The sequence below is a fragment of the Miscanthus floridulus genome, chromosome 5 (assembly GCF_019320115.1).
Source record: "Miscanthus floridulus cultivar M001 chromosome 5, ASM1932011v1, whole genome shotgun sequence".
NCBI classification, from domain to species: Eukaryota; Viridiplantae; Streptophyta; class Magnoliopsida; order Poales; family Poaceae; genus Miscanthus; species Miscanthus floridulus.
The window spans coordinates 111998508-112021511 of NC_089584.1; the positions used below are offsets into that span (position 1 = coordinate 111998508).

At 44.9% G+C, this 23004-nt stretch overlaps 2 protein-coding genes and 1 long non-coding RNA gene across 8 annotated transcripts; 2 read left to right on the forward strand and 1 right to left on the reverse strand.

Annotated features, from left to right (window-relative positions):
- Positions 1-386: 386 nt before the first annotated feature.
- Positions 387-3708, forward strand: LOC136453061 (protein TUNICAMYCIN INDUCED 1-like). Its single transcript, XM_066453640.1, has 3 exons — positions 387-688; positions 804-1148; positions 2590-3708. Exons 1-3 carry the CDS (start codon positions 554-556, stop codon positions 3373-3375), a joined length of 1266 nt encoding a protein of 421 aa, XP_066309737.1. The 5' UTR covers positions 387-553; the 3' UTR covers positions 3376-3708.
- Positions 3709-5685: 1977 nt separating this feature from the next.
- Positions 5686-10131, reverse strand: LOC136450488 (uncharacterized). 6 transcript variants are annotated; one of them, XR_010758364.1, is made up of 6 exons: positions 9537-10131; positions 9228-9338; positions 8964-9108; positions 7858-7940; positions 7465-7775; positions 5686-7102 (listed from the first exon to the last, which is right to left on the reverse strand). It is a non-coding gene; the product is annotated as an uncharacterized lncRNA (long non-coding RNA). The 6 variants fall into 6 exon arrangements; XR_010758365.1 differs by having other exon boundaries at positions 7465-7940; positions 9268-9338; XR_010758363.1 differs by having other exon boundaries at positions 7465-7940.
- A 2560-nt stretch (positions 10132-12691) lies between these two features.
- Positions 12692-17170, forward strand: LOC136453062 (nuclear pore complex protein NUP50A-like). Its single transcript, XM_066453641.1, has 2 exons — positions 12692-12822; positions 15409-17170. Exon 2 carries the CDS (start codon positions 15427-15429, stop codon positions 16843-16845), a length of 1419 nt encoding a protein of 472 aa, XP_066309738.1. The 5' UTR covers positions 12692-12822; positions 15409-15426; the 3' UTR covers positions 16846-17170.
- Positions 17171-23004: the final 5834 nt, after the last annotated feature.

The following is a 23004-nucleotide window of genomic DNA, read 5'->3' on the forward strand; positions in this document are numbered from 1 at the left end:
ACAAAAAAAAACTAAGGATGTGTTTAGCAGCGAGAAACAAAGACAGATTTACATTACATAGTTACATTTTATAGAAGATTTTAATAAAAGTTGCAAATTATACTGTCTGTAGTGATATATGAATATTCTTTTGGTAGACATGTGCATGTCTACCGGTAAGCGACGGGCTGCGGCCTGGCACACTCCGGCACAGACGGTGCGGTGCCCCGCCTCACCTGCCTCCCGCGCTCTCGCCTTGCGTTGTCCACGCAATCTATTGCTCGCACCTCATTGGTTTGCTACACGTGTTCCTCGTCACAGTCTCATCACAGCCGCGAAGCGAAGGAACGCCGCCCCGAAAGAAAAAAACCGGACTCCACCTCTGGAGACTTCCACGTACACCGTTGGCTCGCGGCAGGACCCACCAGCTTCAAGGCCCCACGCGTCGTCCTTCTTCTCCAGAGAGATCGTTTTTATAGCCCGGAGCAAATCCAATTCGTCTCCCCTCGCCGGAGGAGAAACGATATACGGTTAATCCATAGCGAAGAAGGGCAGACCACCAGTAGCAGCAGCCATGCCCGCTCCCGCTCGATGGCGACTCCTCGCGCTGCCGGTCGCGCTCTTCCTCGTGGCGGGGTCGGCGCACGGCCTCGTGAAGCCGGAGGCCGCCGCGGCGCCCAAGCCCACCGTCGTCCCCAAGGCCATCTCGGTGAGCTACTGAGCTAGAGCGAAATTCCCTCTCCTGCTGTGATTCGCCTGTCCTCCTCTAGATCCGATCCGATTGGGTAATGGATTGAACGCGATTCCCGCTGCCGTGCGCGCAGGACCTGAGGGACGCAATCGTGAAGGGGCTGGGGTTCCAGGCCGAGGGGCTCAAGGTGTCCGGATTCGACGTGCGGGACGCGCTGGTGGGGCACGCGGTGGCGTACGAGTTCGACATCGAGGTCGGCAGGAAGGTCCTGCCGGTGCGCCTGCTGGAGGACGTCAGCCGGTGGGACTTCGTCGACCTCCCCATCTTCCGTTCCCAGGCCGACGCCGACGACACGGCGCTCGCCGAGATCAGGCGGGGCGGGAGGGGCAGCGTCGTCGAGCCTACCCTGCCGCCCCAGCTCGCCGGGCCCATGGAGCTCTGGATCCAGGACGGCGACGACGTCAGGCTTGCCTTGCCGGTAAGAGCAGAAGTTCGTTTTGCAAAAAGTTGGAAATTGATGAAAATGGGAGGGGATCACCTGAGCTGATAGAATTCGCATGCCGGGGGTGTGGATTGAGACCAAAATCCAGTAAGGCGTGTGGCTTGACACCCAAATAATGAAATGTTTTCCCTTTTATACAACGGTACAAGTGTGCGACTTGTATTGTTCTTGTTCTGGTTGTTTTTGAATTGTGAGTCTGTGTCTTCGGTATGTATCTGAGTTTCTGAGAGTCTAGTCTAGAGATTGAAATGGTGTGGTTGCCAAGGGTCAGGCGTGCTCGCCCAAAGGCATGTGCAAATTGGGATGATATCAGGAGGTAGTGATAGAATAGGAACATTAAAAACATTAAGATCAGGAGGTTAAGCTAAATGTTTACTCACACTCGAGCATCAGAGGCAAATGATCGTGGATTATAAGCCACAGGCTGGTTTGGTGTGAGAGAAAAATACTGCTGCAGCTTACAATCTACGATCGTATACGACCAAGCGAACATGCACGGCTGAAATTATCAAATTTGGAGTTGGGGCCGGTGGCATTACAAAAGATACTTTTTTTTTTTGGCTCAAACTCGGACTAGCCTAGAATGAGGGGAGTAGTTCTGTATGATGCAGCTGGCATCTTTAACTTTGAACTTCCTTCCCTGAAGATCTTAAGGTGCATTTTAAGTATAGCCTGTTTGAAAAGTTGCTTTTAAGCAGCAAATCGCAACTGATGTTTTTGTGCAAAGTGTGACAAGAATGAACTGATAAATGTTTCAGTGTTTATATGCTATTATGTTATCAGTTACATATGTCTGATTTCCTTGCCAGCTCAATTGTGCTCTACCGGATTGCTCTAGTGGAATAAGGATCCTTTTCTTGGGTTACGGTTTTCATTGTGCACTCCTGTACTTTACTGCTTGGCAGATATTCATGTGAGAAAGTATATTTTGATATTTGCAAATCCGTTATGCTATAGATAGATTGGATAATTCTTGCTATATAATATTATAATAGTTAGCCTTTTTTAGAAAAAAAGGAATTTTATTCCGGTCTCTGCAAGAGTTTTTCACACAACCAATTCTTGTTACAGTTCCAGCCTCTTGCTGTTTTTTTAGCTCTCAAAAAGCGAAACCAAACAAAGGGATAATTGATTAAACACTAAGGCTACAAGTTTCAAATACGATTTTCCTGCATACATTTTAAAATGGCAACCTCTGGTATGTGGGATTCGTGCAGGTATCTATTTAGTACAGTACATACCATTGTTTAATTGAGTCAAAGAAACAAAAATATTGTGGAGCATATATTTATCTAATGGTAAGTTAGTTGAGTTGAGTTACTCTCTCTATATATGTTTGACATATGAATTCTGTACACTTATTGCTTGAACGCTCACCACAATCAAATCTAAATTTTGATGCTTGATTTCTCTGCAGCATGATGTGGACGCTGGTACCTTGAAGAAGGTTGTTCTGTCCGATGGTGCAGTCGTAACAGTGAAGGGTGCCAGAGCTGTGAGCCTCCGGTTGCCACTTGAACTACCACTTCCTCTCAACCGTACCACTTACAAGGGTCGCCTCTCGAGCCTATTATCCATTGCACAAGCCCTGCGTGGTGCAGCCCGGTCTAATCAGAAACCCCTGCTCTCTCTTCGCATTGAGGGCCCAACCTCCTTGTCCTCGACTCCTTCCATGTCTCCCAAGGACAAGCTCAAGCTCAAACGGTTGGCCCCAGGCCAAGTGGAGCTCTCCTCACGGGCGGGGGCAATCCCTGCTATCGCTGAAGACGAGGATGAACCACATAACTCTGGATTGTGGCCTCTTTTGTCTCTGAATGGATCAGATGGCAGTCTGCAGGGATTTGAGGAGCTATTGGCCTCGGTACTTGGAAAGAAAGCAGGCGAGAAAGGTACCTTCAAGCTACTGAAGGCACGGGCCTCGGCTCAAACCTATGTCAAGATGGCATTCGCGGTGGAGAAGAAGCTTGCTGAAGGGGAGGTGAACTGGTCAAATATTCCGGAATGGAAGACGAAGCCCAAGAGGCTGAGAGCACACTATGAAGTCCTTGCTCGAGTGGAGGAGGGTCAGGCGATCCCTGAGAGGATCGCGCAGGTGCAGCCTTTCCAGGCCGACGAGGCCATGTCGGAGAGTGTGCTCACCGGCAACGTCACGAGGTCGAAGATGGAAATCGTCCATCCACCGCCGGTTTATTTCACTCTCTGAGTGAGGGAAGAGCTGGAGCCTGGAGGCTGTTTTGATGTTTTCTCTTCAGAGCTACTACACGTTGGGTGGTGGTTAGTTTACGGTGCCTCGTAGGTAACAAAGTCATACAAGCGGCAAGAGTTTGTCGCCTATATACTGACTGCTTTGACATGAATATTGGCGTTTTATGTGTACTGAAAGACTGGCAAGCCTTGTATATTATCCACTGGAATAATGAACAATACAGAAAAAAAATGTTTTCTGTACATTTTTGGATGGGAAAGAGCCGAGTTCTTAGTACTGAAAAACTGGCTAGCCTTGTCCTTGTATATCAACTGGAACTTGTTGGTTGAATTGTTCTGACAGTGATGCATTGTCGTGAAGATTTTCGTAAATCATACAGAGTTGTCTTGTGCGGTTGTGATTTCCCTGGAATCACTAGGGGTTCGTTTGGATCTTCTCTAAATTTTAGAGCTCTAAAAACTTTAGAACACTTTAGCTCGGTTTTGAGGTCTACGGAGTAATGCGTTAATGTGAAGTGGGTTAAAGTTTAAAGCTAACTTTAGATCGCAGGAGCTTTAGCTCTAAAGCTTTACAGTTGTTTTTAAACTATCCTGTAAATGAACCGATGCCTCTAAAATTCAAAGACATTTTTTCTTATCAACTGATACGTGGGTTTCACACATAAAGGAATGTACTTTTCTCAATCTGCTAGAGCTCATATCCTTTATACTTTGCAACTCAATTTTCTCACTCCCCTTTACAAGATTTTAAGAGGAAGGGGCTGTGGTGGAGATGCTCCTATAAAGTTTATTAGGAACCCAAAAATACAATTTGAGAGTTGATAACATAGATGGTATGTCCTTAAGAATTAATAGATTTCTGGTGCATTTTTATTTATATTATCACAAACAACTGATTAATATGAATATTAAATTCAACCAAGGAGGAGCATTAATAACAACTAATAAGATTAGAATGATCTCATTCCATAGATCAAGGAGCACGCAAATTAGTGATTAGGCTTCGATCTAATGGCCCAGCTAACATCTGGTGTAATCACTCGGCAGACCGTTCCAGAATCCAAATGTATGTTTATCGTGTATATATATAAATATGCAAAGATCAATTAACGGAGAGGCACGTGTGTGGTGTCATAACGTGGGACCGGCGTGTTGGGAGGAGCTGTCGTGGAGAGGGCACGACGCATACGGCTATCACGGTACGATATGATGCCAACACGGCAGGATGACACATGTCGACCAAGAAAGCGGTGCTGAGTATGACGCGGGACCGACGTGTTGGGAGCTGTCGTGGAGAGGGCACGACACATACGGCTGCCATAGCACGACATGATGCCAGCATGGCAGGATGACACGTGTCGACCAAGAAATCGGTGCTGAGTCATGAGTGCAAGGATGAAACCAAATTCTTTCACGTATAAAGATGTACATATATGCAAAGAACAATTAATGGAAAACATATTTCACTCATTTCATTATCTCAATCTCGAGGGCATCGATTTCAAACACAATTCCACGCCAGACGCGCGATTCTAGCTCGCTTCATCAGGAATTGTTGTCTCGGCTGCGAAGGAACGAACGTGAAGCAACTCAGCCTACCGCTGCCCGTGAGAAAATTGAAATTTTTAATATTTAATCCTCAATTAGCATGCATCTCTACATTTGACACCTAATTCGCAGACCTTTGAAAATTGACCCCGGGCACTCGAATTCTTTGGATCAGAAGGATTTCTTAGATTTTCTCTTATTTCCTATTTACAATATCATCTTCCATTTAATCAGGCTATGAAAAAAAGACTAAACTGCCCTCCACCAAAATGAAGACATGGACGCCTTCCTCATCCTCGCGTTTGTATTGTCGCGCGAGTCATGACAGACCCTGCGCCTCCTCCGAATGCTGCCGGCCAGCGCCCGCCGCCTCCACCACCCTCCCCCCGTCTGGCACACGTCAAGCCCGCGACTGCGACACTCGATGCCTCCAACCCCCCTCCCCCTGTCTAGCACCCGCCAGGTGCCCTGTCCGGTGCTTGGGTTTGGGCGGCGGTTGCATAGCCACCCCCTCCGCCCTCCCCGCGGTCGGTCGGGGAGATGCCGGCGAGGAGGCATGCAAATCAAGGGATGAGGTGAGCATCCAGGTTTACCGAAAGAAGTCAGGGTAGTTTAGCCTTTTCTGGTGTCTTGAGGAGTGAGAAGAGACAATTCGAAATAGAAAAAGAGAGAAAATGAGAAAATCTCTTGTATCAAAAAAATTCGTGTATCGAGAGTCAAATTTTTAAATGCCTGCGAATTAAGTGTCAAATGTAGAGGGACTAGTGGAATGCGCGCGCCCTTGCGCGCGTCGGATAAGTGTATGTGCTGTAAATAGAAAAACAGGGAGCGGAGCAAGTAGAGCAACTATGCATGAAGATATGATCGGAGATACATGCAGTAGACGATGCATTTGTCTCAGTACTGTAAAGAGTGATTTGCTTGAATACAGTACTGAGACATGGATTCATTCTATGATAAGACAAAATAATTTTGATTGACCTCATTTGCTATCTTATTTAGCGAAGCGGAAATTTCCTCAAAAAATAAAAATAGCTGATGGGAGCATTTGCTTTAATTTCTAGCAGGTTATGCACTATGTAAAAAGAAAGTCAAATTTTGAACGTCTCAGGTTTAAATGAACCAGAAGTGTTCATTAAGCACATCGGTGACTTGGATTTCGAAAGGCATTAATATTAGTTGAAACTAATTAGAGTACCAGAACTGTCATTTGTCTAGTGCACGTAGCTCCCGCCTGCGCACGGTCAGGGGAAGGGTCCGACCACTTGGGTCTTTTGTACGTAGCCTTTCCATGCATTTCTGCAAGAGGCTGTTTCCAGGACTTGAACCCGTGACCTCATGGTCACAAGGCAGCAGCTTTACCACTGCGCCAAGGCTCCCCTTCTAAGACAAGCTAACATTCACAAATCATATTCCATTCATCATATATCAGCAGTTGCTTTGTGATATCGGATTATGGTTGTTCACTTCTTTTCCCATTTTTCAGATCAACCTAATCCTACAATATATGAATAAGTGAGAAGCTTTAAAGCTAATAAGAGTGCAAAAAATCTGTGTGAAGTTACTGACGAAAGTATGTATGATACATTATTCTACCTTTTTTGGCGGGCGGTGCAAGTGCAAGCAGAAAGATAGTAAGCTAAGCAGATTTGTATGAACTGCCTGATTTGCTTTGTTAGTGTTTTTTGCTAGGCAATGAAAGATACAAAAGTACAGGTACGACAAAATTCTCAGGGAGCAAGGCTGGTGAGATGTGAGATGGTGATTTTCATGTATGCACTACAGATAATTCACTCTTGCTAATTCTATATAATTCACTTCAGAGCACGACATCACACTAGGATATAATGTAATTAGCTCCTCATTTGTGATGATGTTGTAAAGTCCAAACATGTTTCTACAGGTAAATTGCATTCGATAGAGATGTTGACAAAATAAAGAACAAATAAGCAGGAAACACCGGACCAAATATAAAGATTTCAGGTTCTTTTTAAAACTTTATGAAAAAGTAAAAGCATCAACTTGCAGGTTCGGGAAAACACTGGATAGATATAATAACGGCATTAGTAAAAAAAAAACAGCTGCATGGTAGGTTACCTGGGAAGGCCCTGTAATTGCTGATTGAGAAGGCGAAAATCCGTGACTTAATCTGATTGTGTTGCTACCAAGCTTATGACCTGTAACAAAGAAAAGGCAATCTTCGCCGGTATCATCCTCTGCAGTAAAAAGAACATGCAAATCTGGGCGAAAAAGTTTTGTTATCTTGGCTCCAAAATTATCAATATTCACTTTCTGAGGAAATTTTTGTGCATTGTGAATCTGTAAAGACTATGTCTGCTGATGCTCTGAATAGCTTAATAAGTGATGAGCATACCAGGTAAGATCCTAGAATACAAGATTGTTAATGCGGTGCGATGACTATTTATCAATAAATATAACACGAATAGAGCTATATGGGTAAAAGATTTTAGAGAAAAAATCAAAATAAGGACCCAGATGTCAGTTTTGTTTCTGCCAAAATTGATTGGCAGTTGGCAACCTGAGATATTGCAACTTCATAGCTAAAAATCAAAGCATCAATGAACACGTCTGTGAAAAAGAAGGCAGTTTATTGTCCCACACATATATTACGTCCCATCATCCTACAATGAACAAACAGGTATGGAAAAGGAATAAATTCCGGTATTTGCAAATAAGGCTGGAAATGGAATCGTTCAAAAGGACTCTTTTTATTTGTCGAAGTCAGCATATAGGCACATTAATATAAAAACAGGGAACCCAAGCTGGTGAATGCACCCCCAAATTCCATTCGGTTAAGCTTGATTTTTTTTGGAGATTTTTTATATAAACCTGAAATCATTTGTATGTCAAAAAAAAAGGAACTCAGATGTTGTCTGACAAGCTGCACGAATCACACACAAATCATAATTACCAGCTGCTATGAAAGTTGGCTTTGATGAGCTGTAGAGGATAACCAGCAAGCAGCTTCAGGTTTTCACCGACAGCCATGGTGGTCTTCTCCTCCAAGCCCAAGATTAGAAGGTCAAATGACATCGTAGGAATCATTTTGATAATAATATGTTTACCATACGGGAAATGTAGAACATAGGCAATGATAAAAAAAAGGGAACCCAAGCTGCAGGCTGCAACCCTAAATTCCATTCCAACTTTTGTGCCCCAAAAAAATAATGAGGAAGCAAAGTCTAGCATCTTAAAGAAAAATGGAGAGGAAAAGGAAACTGAAGAATTCATTTTTTTTTTGTCTGGCATGGATCGAGTCATGCCTATGCCTGTAGCTCTTGGTGGCAGCAATACAACCCAAAATCCGTTATTTGTTATGTGGCATGGATCGAGTCATTGTAAAACCTCATGGTGTTTTTATTCCATCCCACAAAATCTCCAAGTGTATGGCATAAATGCATAAACTGCATTTTGCATGTAGAACACCAAAAAAACAAAAATAAATAGAGGGTGACAACAGGAATCTTTCAGATATACAAAAGTATTGGGTCTAATGTCATGTAGAATCACTAAGGCAACTATAAAGGAGTGACAATAGGATTGAATATAAGACAATCCAATTAGAGATTATTCTGTGAAAGCTGTGGAGGCCAAAAGCTAATAGGAACCTATAAAAGAACAGTAGGCAGTATAACAACTTCATTTTTCCACCCTGGACAGAGGAAACTACTGCTACTCTACTCAGTATGATGCAGTTCCTGTTCTGGACATTGGTAAAAAAACACACTTCTAAACCTCTTTTTTTTTACTGCCTGCTTCGTCCTGAACCGTTAGACATGTTTGTACATAACCTTTTCTGAGGTAAAAATCAATGTTTTGAGTTAGCATGCCCAAAAGAAAGAACTATTGTTTGTTACTGAGATCTATTTCAGACTAATAAACATGGGAAGCCTAGCTAAACCTCCAGATGGCATGAAAAGCAGTGGACATGGGCATAAAAAGCACTATACATCTCCATTCCAATAAACTAATAACAACTACTTGTAAGAGGCTGCAGATGTGAACCATAGGCCGTACCTTATATTATTCAGTTATGGTTAAACTACCACGAAAAATAGTTCAACTGGACGTTTGAACCTCCGAAAATAACAGAATAAATATTCGCCCGTATTTGCCATTTTATCATCACACGCGCCAACAACTATTCTGTTGTCTTTGCTTCCTGCAGGCAAAAGAAAAATCTTAACACAGGTAAATAGGATGTGACTAAAAATGGCTCGATCTATTTAGGAAGTCAATATGTTCGGCTAGGCAAGTTTGCCAGGAGACAACGCTGCTTACAAACAACTACGAAGAATAGGAAGCACTGGTGACATCTCACATGGGCATCATATCAAACACATGGTATGCAGCTCGCAACACATAACTTGATCAGCAACCGATCAAGGAAATCTGCAACAAGAAGCCAATGTTTAAACGTAGCAATCTAACAGGCAAATGCAGAAGCCACAAATCTAACTCAAACTAAAAAAAGCCAACACAAAAAGAGAAAGAGGAGGGGCAACATCTCAAGGGTGGAACCACATCCTCTTGCCTCCACCAACCTAGCACCGCACCAGGACCTTGCAACGCAGAAGAGGAGGAAATTACCTGGCTTTGTGCCGCCGCCGAGCCGCCGGATCTACGCCGCGATGCAACCGGGGTTGTGGAGCAGAGGCAGTTAGGGTTTCGTGAAGCACACAAGCACAAGCGGATCAGCGGAAGGAGGCAGCACCGGGGTGCACCAGCGCCGGCGTCCACCGGCGGGGCCCGGTGGCGTCGCCGAGGAGGGGGCGCTTGCACCCGCGGCCCGGGGTCGGCACCCACCGCACCGGCGCAGGACCCGGCGGTGGTCGCCGTCGCCCCCGCCCGTGCGGCATGAGGGGGGCATGGAGGAGGAGGAGGAAGGCGGCCGATGCCGCGCAAGGGCCAGCCACTGCCGAGGACCGCTCGCGCCGTCGTCGTAGGCACGTCGGGAGAGAGCGAGAGAGAAGAGCACGAGCGAGCGAGAGCGAGAGCGAGCGGCGGAGAGATAGAGGAAGAGAGAGGATGAATGCAAGAAGGGAATCAGAAGCCAATGTATATATCTGGTGGGCTGGCTCCGAAGGAGAAGCTGTAAAACAGCAAGGGAAGCACTGAAAAAACACGAAGTAGGCCCAGAATCCGCTCCCGGCGAAATCCGATCCAGGCAACTATGGCCATCCAATGGAAGATCCAATGGCCAAAAATATTCAAGGCAACGTGGACGGTGTTTCCTTCGGGAAACCACCTCCGGCTTGTATAGGTTAATGTACGAACTAAGGTTTAAATATCGAAATTTCTCGAGAAAATCTGGCGGAACGTGGGAATGCAGTTACAAAATTGCCCCCCCCCATGAAAGCAATACCTGCATCAATGCCATCCAATGTATACCCGGTCTTAGGGTTTGGCCCCTCCCGACTCCCTCAGTTGCCTTCCGCAGTCGCCTGCTGCCCCGCGTCGGCCTCTTCTTCATTGACTTTGGCCCATTCGTTCGGCGGGCCCTCCACATGCGATGCCGGCGCAATCCCTCGAGGATAGGCACGACGGCGCGTGGTCCCGACTATGTAGACAGCTAGCCGCCCTCCGCCTCCGGCCCCGCTCCTGTGGCCCGATTGAGTCGTTGTTGCAACCGCCAACTTCACCGGCGGCGAGCTCACCACAGCCCTCCGGAATGTATCGATCCGAATTAATATTAATGGTCCTGTTCGCTTGTCTTATAATCCATACTTTTTAGCTTGTTTTTTCAGCCGGAACAATGTTTTTCTCTCACAACAAATCAACCGGAACATTGTTTCGGCTTGTTTTTTCAGCGAAGCGAATGGGGTGAATATTGTTCCTCTCTTGGTGCTACTGAATTTGCATGCAAAAAGGTCGAGCTTTTAGAGTGGATTCGGGTTCTAGAATTTGGTTAGGGGTGGATTTGGGTTAAAGTCAGGTGTAGGTCAGATTTGAGTGTTCCATATAAGGATGAAAGCGGGAACGGGAAATTCCCATACCGATCGACACCGTATACCGGAATTCCCGACCAGATATCATTTTCGCGGGAAGAAACGGATTCAGGAAGAAATCCGGGAAAATTCGACGAATCCGGGATCGAAATCGGTTAGAGTGATTTTCCGACCGAATTAGCGGATCCCGTATTTATTCAGGAAGACCCCGCGGGAAATTCCCGTTTTAAAGGCCTCCCATGCAAACGACCCAACCCCACCCCGCCGGCCAGCCCAAACCCCACGCCGCGCGGCCCACTCGTCCGTCGTCAAGGGCCTTTCAACTCGCCCGCACGCGCAGCTGCGTAAGTTTTGAAGGTCACCCTGGCCCTCCTTTTATGCTTTTCCCTTGGACTGCGGCTTTGCTAGTGAAGCGAGGTGGTACTAACACTCGCGAACTAACACTCATTCGTTCTTCTGCCGTGCGGCCGCGGCCGTAGCTGCGCAACAATAATTGGGCCAGCACAGCAATTGCTGATGGACCGGCCCAGTAGCATGGAACAGGCGAACAACGATTTCTGTGTGCTTGCTCTCCTCTGGACCTTTTGCATGTTGGCAGGCAAACAGGCGAACTAGACATTTGGAGGTTCAACAAAAATACTGAGTTTTAAGTGGTTACATGTATATCGATGTTCCCGTTTTTGTGTTATCGATTCCCGATCGTAATCGACATGTTCCCGATCGAAGTATTCCGTTCCCGATATCCCGTAATATCGAATTCGTTTTCCCGTCCGGCTTTCCCGTTCCCGCTACCGTTCCCGGTTATATAATGCAGGAGCGGGAATGGTTACGGTGTTTTCCCGACCGTTCCCGACCGTTTTCAACCCTAGTTCCATAGTTCGATTGGACGGAGATCGTTGCGTGGTGTTCAGTTTGGTGATTAGAGAGCAAGTTTAATTGGGTGATAAGGAGGTGGGGGGACTGATTTTATTAAGCCAAGGCCCCATAGGTGGGATGATTGAGGAATATTGCCAATTGAAAAGCATACGTGACATGTTACTGTAGGGTTTCTCATGTAAAGTTGAGTTTTCTAAGCAGTTTACCCATTTGCTGTAATGTTTTGTGGATGAACTGGTTCAGTTGTAGCCAGTTGCTCTTCATGGCCCTAGGCGTGCCCCAAATAACCCTTTAGAGTATGGCCTTGTTTTGGATTACAAATTTTTGCAATCTGGACACTGTAGCACGTTTCGTTTGTATTTGATAAATTTTGTCCGATCATGGACTAACTAGGCTCAAAAGATTTGTCTCATGATTTACAACCAAACTGTGCAATTAGTTATTTTTTTTACCTACATTTAATGCTCCATGCATGCGTCCAAAAATTGATGTGACAGAGAGAGTAAAAAAACTTGGAATTTGGAGGATCTAAACAAGGCCTATATGTAGTTTTTCAGCCTGGCCCTAGGTGTTGGGCCAAGTGTTTGGACTCATGGCCCAGCACAGAGAGGAAAGGGGCACGCGGCCGCGAGTCGCGAGCGTCGCAGGCGCCCGTCGAGGTCCGATTCCCCTCCCTGTTTCTGCTTCTCTATACGCCGCTCTCTCTGTCGCTGCTGCCCGCTGCTAACCCTAGCCGCCGCCGGCCGCCGTCGACCCGTCCTGCGCCTGCCGGCCGACGCCGACTGCCACACCATAGATGCCCGCCCAGTGCCCGGCGTCCTGATGGCCGCCGCCTGCCGCGGACACGCGGTGACAGGCTGACGGCGTGCGTGACGCCCTGCACTGCTGCCTGCTCCGCGCCTGCGCTCTACAACCGTCTGCGGTCTGTCGCCCAGCCCTGGCGCCCGCCTGGACCCGCCCGGCTGCGCGCCTGCGCGCCACAGCGTGACACCATCGCCAACTGCAGACTGCAGTCAGCCAGTCACAAACTCACGGTTCTAATTCCAAGCTTGGTAATTCCCCATTCTCACGTCTAAGTTCTGCCTTAATTTGATGTTGAACTCTTCCTGATCTAGTATGAATTCCATGAATGAACATTATAATTGATTATATCAATTTTTGTAGCACGTAGAGTTGCACAATGTAGAGCGGGACATTAAAATTCTTTTTTACCTCCTGCTCCTACGCCAATTATACAACCAACATCACAAACCCAGCCATCAAAATTGAAGTGCGGCTGGTATATACGCTTTTCATAGTGGCCCTATACATCGAAATTGAAGAGCTCCATAAGAACCTAACATTTCGAAAAACAAGCATCACATGCCAGCTCCTAATGAACTGAGACAACTTGCTAATTGGTGAATTTGAATGAGTCTGTTAATGCTGTATTCCTATTTTTGTCCAGTGCTCGATGGCTTATATGGGTTAGGCTTAGAGCTGCCATTTTTTTTTGTCTGAACCACCTTTATGAGAGCTACTGATAAAATTTTTGAGAGGTGGTCAACTGGAATATATCATCTTAATGAATGTTTGAGTAACTACATGAACCTTTGTTATATTGCTCAATGACTGTGGCACGCCTCATTTTCATGCAAGTTTAAAACTTTATATGAGGGAGATGTTGGAAAATGGATTAAAAGGGAATTGTAACAATAGCTCAAACTGCTTTTTAGTGACACATATACAGCAAAAAAGCAATTTAGGCATTTACATGTTAACATGCTATCTTGACAATCCAACAAATCATCTACAGAATAGGATTCCATTCATGTTTGTAATCATTGAAAGTACTTTTTTTCTTTTTTTCGGGCTCGGGCTAATTGCTACTCATGTTGCTATGTCATTACATATAGCAAGTGGAATAGAAGTCAAATCAGGGGGCATTATGTCAGTATATTGTTTACATGAATGGAATTTTAAATATGATTTTGGCTGGGTTGCATTATGTAGTATGGTCCTGTTTGGAACTGCTTTTGGAGCAGCTTTTCACCAAAAAAGAGAAACAGTGGAGCAATCAAATGAAACTTCCTGTTCGCTTGTCTTATAATCCGTACTTTTCGGCTTGTCTTTTCAGCCAGAATAGTGTTTTTCTCTCACACCAAATCAGCCGGAACAGTGTTTCAGCTTGTTTTTTCAGCGAAGCGAACGGGCAAAACGCTTCCCGCAAAACAACTGTGAGCCAGTTTCCTTGTTAAGCAGCCTGTGAGGAGCTTATCTCAGCTTTCTCTCGCCATCCTCGAGCGCCTCCTCACCACGAGTGCCTCCTAGTAGCCTGCCGCCACTGTGACGATTTTCTCCCGCTGAGCGTCCTCTTCGTCGATGAGTGCTGCCCCACCCCGCCGGCTGCCTCCTCATTGATTGCCTCCCCACCGAGCGCCATCCCACCTACGAGCGCCTCTGGATCAATGTGTTGCCCTTGATCAATGATCACCACGTGAGCCACCCCACATCTACGCACACCCTTGGCCTTTGCCTCCCAGTCACCGGTCGGCCGGTTCCACTAAGCAGGAGGAGCCCTGCTGCTTGCTCTCTCTTCTAGATTGGAAGAAGCTGGAAAAATAAAGCCACACACAAAATGCGCTGCTTTTTAGTTTTTACACAAGAGCTTCTCCAAAAAGAAGCTTTTGTGGACAGCTAGCCATAAGCTAGCTTTCTATAAGTTTAAGCCATTCAAAACAGGGCCTATATGTATATTTAGTGTTTTAGATGTCAGGTTAGCTTGCACATCATTTCATCATATTTGAAACTTATTGAACTGTTAGGGAAGGTGTTTGTCCATGCCTAGGGTTTGTCAGTGTTGTGCCAACATGATATTATTTTTGCAGCTAGATGGAACTTATTGTCTGATGCATTATGTTAAGCAATATGTTTTTTTCTCGATTCATCAAAAAAAATTGTTTGGTTATTGACACCGGATGAAGATATATTTTTTTTTAAACTGTATTTATTTTGGCTTAATATAGATGCATGTTCCATGCCATTTGGTCCAAAACACATGATATGATTGTCATGTTTTAATATTTGGGTGAGATAGTTTAATGCCATTTTTGGGTGAGATAGTTTATATGGATACCATTCAAGTTTTCTTTTGGCAATGTTCTGCCAAGATGATTTTCCTTTTTGCACTTTGCACAGAACTTAACATCTGATACAGTGTCAAGCAACATATTATTTCTTTATTTATATTACAAATTGTGTGGTTATTGATGTCAGATAAGTTGAAAAAAAAAATTCCTATTTTGGCTTAGGTGGAATCTATTGCAACCATGTGTGCTGCTTGTTCAGTTGTTCGTCCTTAGCACTTCTTTGTTTCTATTGTATATAGGAAGGCCTTGCAAGGTTTCTTTTTCTTCTTTGTTGATAATTTGATGGATTGCCAAGATACCATGTTAACATGTAATTCCTGGACTACTTTTTGGCTGTTTATGTCACTAGGAAGCAGATTGAGCTATCACTCTAATATAAATCTTATCTTTATATTTAACTCTACATTTTCATTTCTGAACTGTGGCACCCTACCTGTTATTATTTTTTGGTGACTCATGGGACTATTTCTTTTTACTGTTTCTAAGTTTGTTCTTTTGTTTGAATGTCAGGTGCTATCAACTTGGAAGATGGCAGATGAGGAACAAGCCCCAAGCTCTAGGAAGAGGGTTGCAGGTACCCAAATCAACAAGGATAATCCTGAGCCTGATGATGACGGACCAGAGCAAGAGATGGGTACATTTAAGAAAGCTACTGAGGAAGTTATGGCAATCCGGAGAATTGTAAAGGTTCGGCGCCAGCAGACTTCATCAGCTCCTTCTTCTAATCCTTTCTCTGCAATTAGATTTACCCCCACTGATTCTGGTGCTCAAACAAGTGCCCCTGTCCCAGAGGCCCAACCTTCAGATGTCAAAGCTGATGAGGGAAGTAATGGTAATGGGAAAGATACTTTGTCTGTGCCAGAAAAGAATGCAGGCTCTGGTGTAAATACCGACTCTGGTGCCACAACTGAAGCACCACCTCAACCTGTTGAAACCAGTGACAAGGCAGAAGACACAAAGGATGAATCTGGTGGAGACAAAGTGGTAGTTGGAGAACCCAACGAAGGTAGCTGCATGCCATCTGAAGTTGAGGGCAAAACAAAAGAGGGAGATGCTGAAGAAAAGGAAGGGGCAGATGAAGCTGGAAATAACGATAAAATTAGCAAGGATGATACTGAGAAGAAAGATGGAGGTGAATCAGAGGCCAAGGATGGCCTGTCTGATGAGCAGAGAGATGCTGATAAAATTGACAAGGATGATACTGAGAAGAAAGATGGAGGTGAATCAGAACAGAAAGATGCTGATAACAAAGGGCAGACATCATCAGCGACACCCCTTTTCTCGTTTAAGAATCTGTCAAGTGGTCAAAATGCTTTCACAGGTCTGACCGGAACTGGATGTTCAAGCACATCATTCTCGTTTGGCTCAGCCTCTAAAGATGGCTCAAGTGCTGGTCCTTTATTTGGGCTGAAAGCTGATGGTTCTTCGTTCCCTTCTTTTAATCTTGGTGCTACTAACAACGGGAGTTCCGCCACAGCGCTTGCTACTTCAGCAGAGGCACCCAAGAAATTTGCTATGACAGAGGGCCCTGTTGAAACCGGTGAAGAAAATGAGAAGGCTGTATTTACTGTTGATTCTGCTTTGTATGAGTACCTAGATGGGGGCTGGAAAGAAAGAGGAAAAGGTGAACTGAAGCTGAACGTCCCTGTATCTGGCGGTGAGAGAGCCCGGCTCGTCATGAGGACAAAAGGCAACTACCGGCTGGTCCTGAATGCAAGCCTCTACAACGACATGTCACTCAAGGACATGGACAAGAAGGGCGTGACGTTTGCCTGCATGAACAGCATTGGGGAGTCACCGAGCAGCCTTGCCACATTTGCTCTGAAGTTCAAGGACACAGCCACCAGGGAGGAATTCAAGGATGCGGTGGAGTCTCACAAGACAAGCAAGGCACCGGACGCGCCGCTGAAGACGCCGGAGAACTCACCGAAGGCAGCAGAAGTCTGAAGCTGCACTCGGGTCACGCTTACTCGTCTTTTGTACGTGTCCAGGAAGGAGCCGAGAGATACTTTCTGTTATTACTGCCGAGTTCTTAAGAATGTCGCGTCATGACATGATGTCCTGAGTTGTGTTTGCATACGGTTCCCTGGTGCTGTTTTTGGAACAGTGGGTAGCCTGTCGAACTTTCATTATTACATATAATCTTAGAATCCTGGAGATGAGACTCGTTAGATATGTTTGCTCGTCTTGTGCTCCGTTATGTTCTATGTGACGTGTTATAACTAGTTATTATGTCATGAATGAATGTATGCGATTATGCGTGTCCTGGTTATTATATTCCACCGAGGGCTTTTTTTTTTGACAAACCCTTAGACAAGCTTTATTGAACGAGAATAGTTACATCATTGAATAATAAATGAACAATAAAATTAGGGGATCATCGTCATTGATACAATTTTCTTTTGTAAGCATAGCTTGCTTGGCTAGTTCATGTGCCACTTGGTTTGCTTCTCTGCTTAAGCGCTCAATAGAGATCTTCTGGAAACCACTCCAAACAATATTACACTGTCATATATTGTAGCAGCTGAGTTCGCAGTAAAACCTCCTTTCCCTATAATTTCAATGACCTCCATACAATCGGATTGAATGATCAATCGGTTGCCTCCAATGTGTTGAGCCAACATCAACCCTTCCTTTAGAGCATATGCTTCTGCCACTGGTGCATCAATTAGGTGGGAAATAAAAGTACTTGTCGCTGCAACCATACTTCTCGAGCCATCTCTGATAATTGCACCTGCACTTCCGCATCCCCTATCATAATCATAGGAAGCATCCCCTAACATAAGAAACCTTCTAAAAGTTTTCTCCATCCTTATAGTAACTTAGCTCCTTGTTTCGCTGCCATCTTGTAATTCTTCGCTAGAGAAACAATAGCTAATCCTGATCTTGATGGGAGTTGTATATTTTCACCGTGCGTTAACTGCCGCTTTTCCCACCACAGGTACCAGCCACCCGTCAGAATAAGTTCGGCCAGTCCTAACTCCAGGCCATAGACCTGCTCTCCTCTATGGATCACTTCTTCCAACACAATAGACCCCGACCAGTCAGTAATCAGCAGGTATATGATCTTCTCACAAACTCCTATCGAACTCCATAATGCTCTAGCTCGATCACAAGAAAATATCATATGTTTAATATCTTCTGCCCCATTATGACACACCAGACACCCTTAAAAGGTCCTAAATGGCTAGAGGGCGGTGAATAGCCTATAAAAATCTCTATAAATACATTAGAGCAAGTGGTTAGTAACCTAAATGGCGAAATGCAATTTTGCTCTAGCTCTACAAGGGTTACAAGCCACCTATACCAACAATTCTAGTCGATATGATCTCTAGATACAATCAAAGGCTATGCCACTACTCTCTCAGTTAGTGAGCTCTCAAAGACTAACTAAAGAGTCTTACTAACCAAATTAACAAGCTCTAAAAAACTAACTACACTAAAGAGCTTGACTAGGCAAGAATGTAAACAATATAAATACAAGAGAGTGTGGGAAGATTATACCGCCATGGCAAGTGAGATGAACAAATCGCAATGAATATCTAATCAATCACCGGGAGAATTTCAATCACAATGAACACAAGGTTTTTCTCCTAAGGTTCACGTGCTTGCCGGCACGCTAGTCCCCGCTGTGTCGACAACACTTGGTGGTTTAGTGGCTAATAGGTATCACACACCTAGCCAACACTTGGCACCTCAAGAACCTACCCACAAGTGAGGTAACTCAATGACACGAGCAATCCACTAGAATTACCTTTCGGCTCTCCATCGGGGAAGGTACAAGACCCCTCACAATCATCGGGAGATGGCCACGAACAATCACCAACTCGTGCCAATACTCCTCTGCTGCTCCAAGCCATCTAGGTGGCGGCAACCACTAAGAGTAACAAGAAATCCACAGCCATAACGATCCCCAAGTGCCACTCGATGCAATCACTCAAGCAAATGCATTAGGAATCACTTCCAATCTCACTATGATGATGAATCAATGATGGAGATGAGTGGGAGGTGTTTGCTTAGGCTCACAAGGATGCCAAGTATGTCAAAGTGCCAAGAGAGTGAGCCCCAAGCCGGCCACCACCAATTTAAGAGCCCCTTGGCTCAAAGAGCCATTGGGCTATCCAAGGGGCACTAGACGCACTGACCGGACGTTGCGCTGTGTCCGGTCGACTGAGTCCGGTTGCACCCCCGAGCCACTCCGTGCTTGCCACACCGTCTCCATTCAAATAGAGCCGTTGGCGCCTTCGCGCGCGTGTGCCAGCCAAGCATCGGACGCACCTCTACGTATGATCAGACGCACCACCACACGACGTCGGATTGTTTCCAGTAAGCATCCAGAGAGCATTTTTATTAACTGAACGCGCCCAGTCGTAGGTGACCTGATGCGCCCGGCATCCGATCACTACTACGCAAGCACATGGGGGCTACATCAGCGTACGTCAGCCAAGACCTAACGCACCCCCTGCGAGTCCGGTCGCTCCTCGTCTCCAGTGTTCGATCTCAAACCGAGCCGCGTCGTCTCTGCTGCGCGTGACCTGACTCAGCGCCAGAGTCTGGTCCCTACATCCGGTCATGCCACTGAGGTAGATCGAGACCCTACGGTTTAGCACCGGACGTGTCCGGTCATCCTAAGACCAGCATCCGGTCATCACCCTTCGCCTCCTCTTCTTTTTTTAAACTCCTCAAACACTTCACCCTTGCTTTCAAGTTGCTAACCACAAAGTGTAGAACTTGTGTGCACGTGTGTTAGCATTTTTCCAAATATTTTACAAGGGTCAATTGTTAGCCCACTAGGTCCCTAATGCGTATGCAAGAATCATGTCACCTAGTGGCACTCGATAACCGCTTGACCAAAGATTTCTCTCTTTATAGTACGACTATCGATCCTAAATACACTCACACCCTCTATGGTGTCTTGAGTGCCAAAACAAAAACTTATTTGATACCTTTGCCTTGATCTTCTTAGTTTTTATTTTTCTCTTTCTTCTTTTCCAAGTTGGAGCTTGATCACCATTATCTCATGTCCATCTTCATCTCCATGGACCTCTCATTGCTCCATCACTTGACATGTACCAACCTTGCTCAATTCAATACTCATGACAAAGGTTAGTACCTAGGTTTCATTAATTATCCAAAACCAAACTAGGGCTTTTAACCCTCCATCAGGGATAATATGCCTATTTGCCAATATTGATTTGCACGGCATCAACCCACGAAGAGCTCTCCAACCAAAAAAATTTATTTTCCCCGGCACTTGGAGTTTCCATAAATTTCTCCACACCTAACGATTGCTAGTCCCACTGCCCTGTACAACAGCTTGTCTAGCTCCAAATTTGTTCTTCCATTGGCCACAGTAAACTGATCTCATCGAAAGCAACCCATTTCTATTATAATGCCAAGCAACACAATCTTCTCTCCCTGGGGTAAGTGGTATCTATAAGATACAATTAGCATCAACATGCTCAAAAATAGATCGCACCGGATCAACATCCCATGTTATGTCCACAGGATTGATTAATTCATCCACTGTGCTTACTATGTTATTGCCTCTCTGTGTCTGAACTTTCATGTTGTGACTGCATGTGATCCAATTATCCTCCCATATTTTGATCTGTGTGCCGTTACCAACCCGCCATATGCACCCAAGTTTGAAACAGTCAAGCCCTGCTAAAACACTTTGCCAAGTATAGGAGCTCCCACCTTTGATTCTCACATTTAGCAATTTTCCATCAGGATAATAGCGAGCTCTCAACACTCTGGCACATAATGAATCTGGTTCACTTAGAAGTCTCCAAATTTGCTTTGCTAACATTGCCAAATTGAAAGATTGTAAATCTCTGAGCCCCATACCTCCTTTTTCTTTTGGCATATAAAGTTTCCACCACTCTTGCCAATGAATCCTCTTATGGTCATTGTCATCACCCCACCAGTATTACGAAATAGCATTTGTTATTCCTTTGTAAATGTTCTTAGGAATTTTAAACACCATCATCGCATACACTAGAACAGCTTGAGCAATAGATTTAATGAGGATCTCCTTTCCTCCCAAACTCAATAGCTTCTCCTTTCACCCATTGATTCTAGAGTTCACCCGATCAATAAGATAGCAAAAACAGTCGCTACGATCTGCCCCCACCATCGTCGGTAAGCCCAAATATTTGTCGCTGAGAGATTCAGTCATTATATTCAACACTTCACATAGCTCTATCTTCACATTCACTTATGTATTGCTTGAAAAGTATATGCTCAACTTTGCTTCACTGACTTTTTGCCCTAAATTTACACAGTATCTGTTCAAGATATCAATTAAGCAATCTGCATTTTTCTTGTCGGCATGCATTAAAATGAGTGAGTCATCTGTGAAAAGCAAATGTGAGATAACAGGAGCTTCCCTGCACACCTTGACACCCTCCAATTCCCCTCTCTCTTTGGTTCCCTTCAACATACAAGATAGTCCTTCAGCGACTAGTAGAAAAAGATATGGTGACAAAGGGTCCCCCTGCCTCAAACCCTTGTTGGTGAGATAGTGTCCCTTTCTATAGAATTGAATCATACCCTATACTTCATTGATTTGACACAAGCCATAATAAGATTCACCTATCTCCGGTCAAAACCAAGCTTCATCATAATTTTCTCTAGAAAAACACATTCAACTCTATCATATGCTTTATGCATATCAAGATTTATAGCACACAACCCCCTATTTCCCTTCTTCTTTTTCATTGTATGGATGCATTGATATGCCAATAAAATGTTATCTGTAATCAATCCCCCTGGAATGAATGCACTTTAGTGGTGGCTAATAATTTCAAGTAAAATAAAATTTAGTCTACTCGATAGTAACTTTGAAATTACCTTATAGACCACATTGCATAAAGAGATTGGTCTAAACTGAGCAACTTTATCTGGGTTTTCTACCTTTGGAATCATGACTATGGTAGTATCATTCCACCCCTCTAGAATAGTTGCACTGTTAACTGTGTGCAACACTTCATCAATCAAATCATCTCCCAACAGATTCCAGAAACATTTAAAGAAAATCGCATGTAATCCATTAGGGCCAGGGGCTTTAAGATCACCAATACTAAAAAGGGCTTTCTTCACCTCCTCCCTTGAGAAGCCATGAGAAGCTGATTCATATCGGTAGTGACCCTATGGTTTACATCCATCAATACACCTTGATCTACATCGTGAACTTCCAATGTAAAGAGATTTGCAAAATACTCCTTCACCATTACATTCATCTCTCCGATGTCCTCATGTCTTATTCCTTGATCATCTAAAAGCCCCTTGACCATGTTCTCCTCCAGGTCGACGCATAATGATGGAAAAAAAACTAGCGTTTCGATCCCCATGCTTGAGCCAATTTGCTCTAGCTCTTTGGACCCAAATAATTTCGTCCTGCTCAAGTAGCAGCTCCAAATGCAGGCGTATCTCCTTTTGTGCCGCTAACGACTCATCCATCAGCGGTCCACGCCTCAGGCTTTCAAGCTCCCTCTTTATTTTTTTCATACGCTAGGTAGGGTTCTTCAGAACTTCACGGTCCCAAGCATGCAAATCATTGTGCACAACATTCACCTTTGTCATTAGCTTTGGACCATTGCCCATCACCGCAACACGTGCCTAGGCCGCCTGCACTAATTCCTCCACCGTCTCCTCCTTCAACTATCTATCTTCAAATCTCCTCGGTCCCTCCCTATGGACAGATTGCCCACTAACGTAGTCCATCTCAACAATGATAGGGCGGTGGTTAGATTTGACCATCTCCCCATTCACAAGCTGTGCTTTTGGAATAAAATGTTCCATTGTGTATTAGCAACTCTCCAATCCAATCGTTCTCTGATCCTCCCTCTTTGCCAAGTAAACACATCACCTAAAAAAACAATGTCAGCTAGCTCGCAATCCATAAGAGTGTCCTAGAATGCTTGCAGCTGTATTACGATCTGGCTCGGCCCCCTTCCTTTTCATGATGGAATAAGATCTCATTAAATCCCCTAGGGCTAGCCATGGGAGGAACAAATTGCCATGCAAAAACCGCAGCGCCTCCCATGTCAAATGTTTATACTCCCACCTCGGCTCTCCATAGATCCCTGTTAACCTCCATTC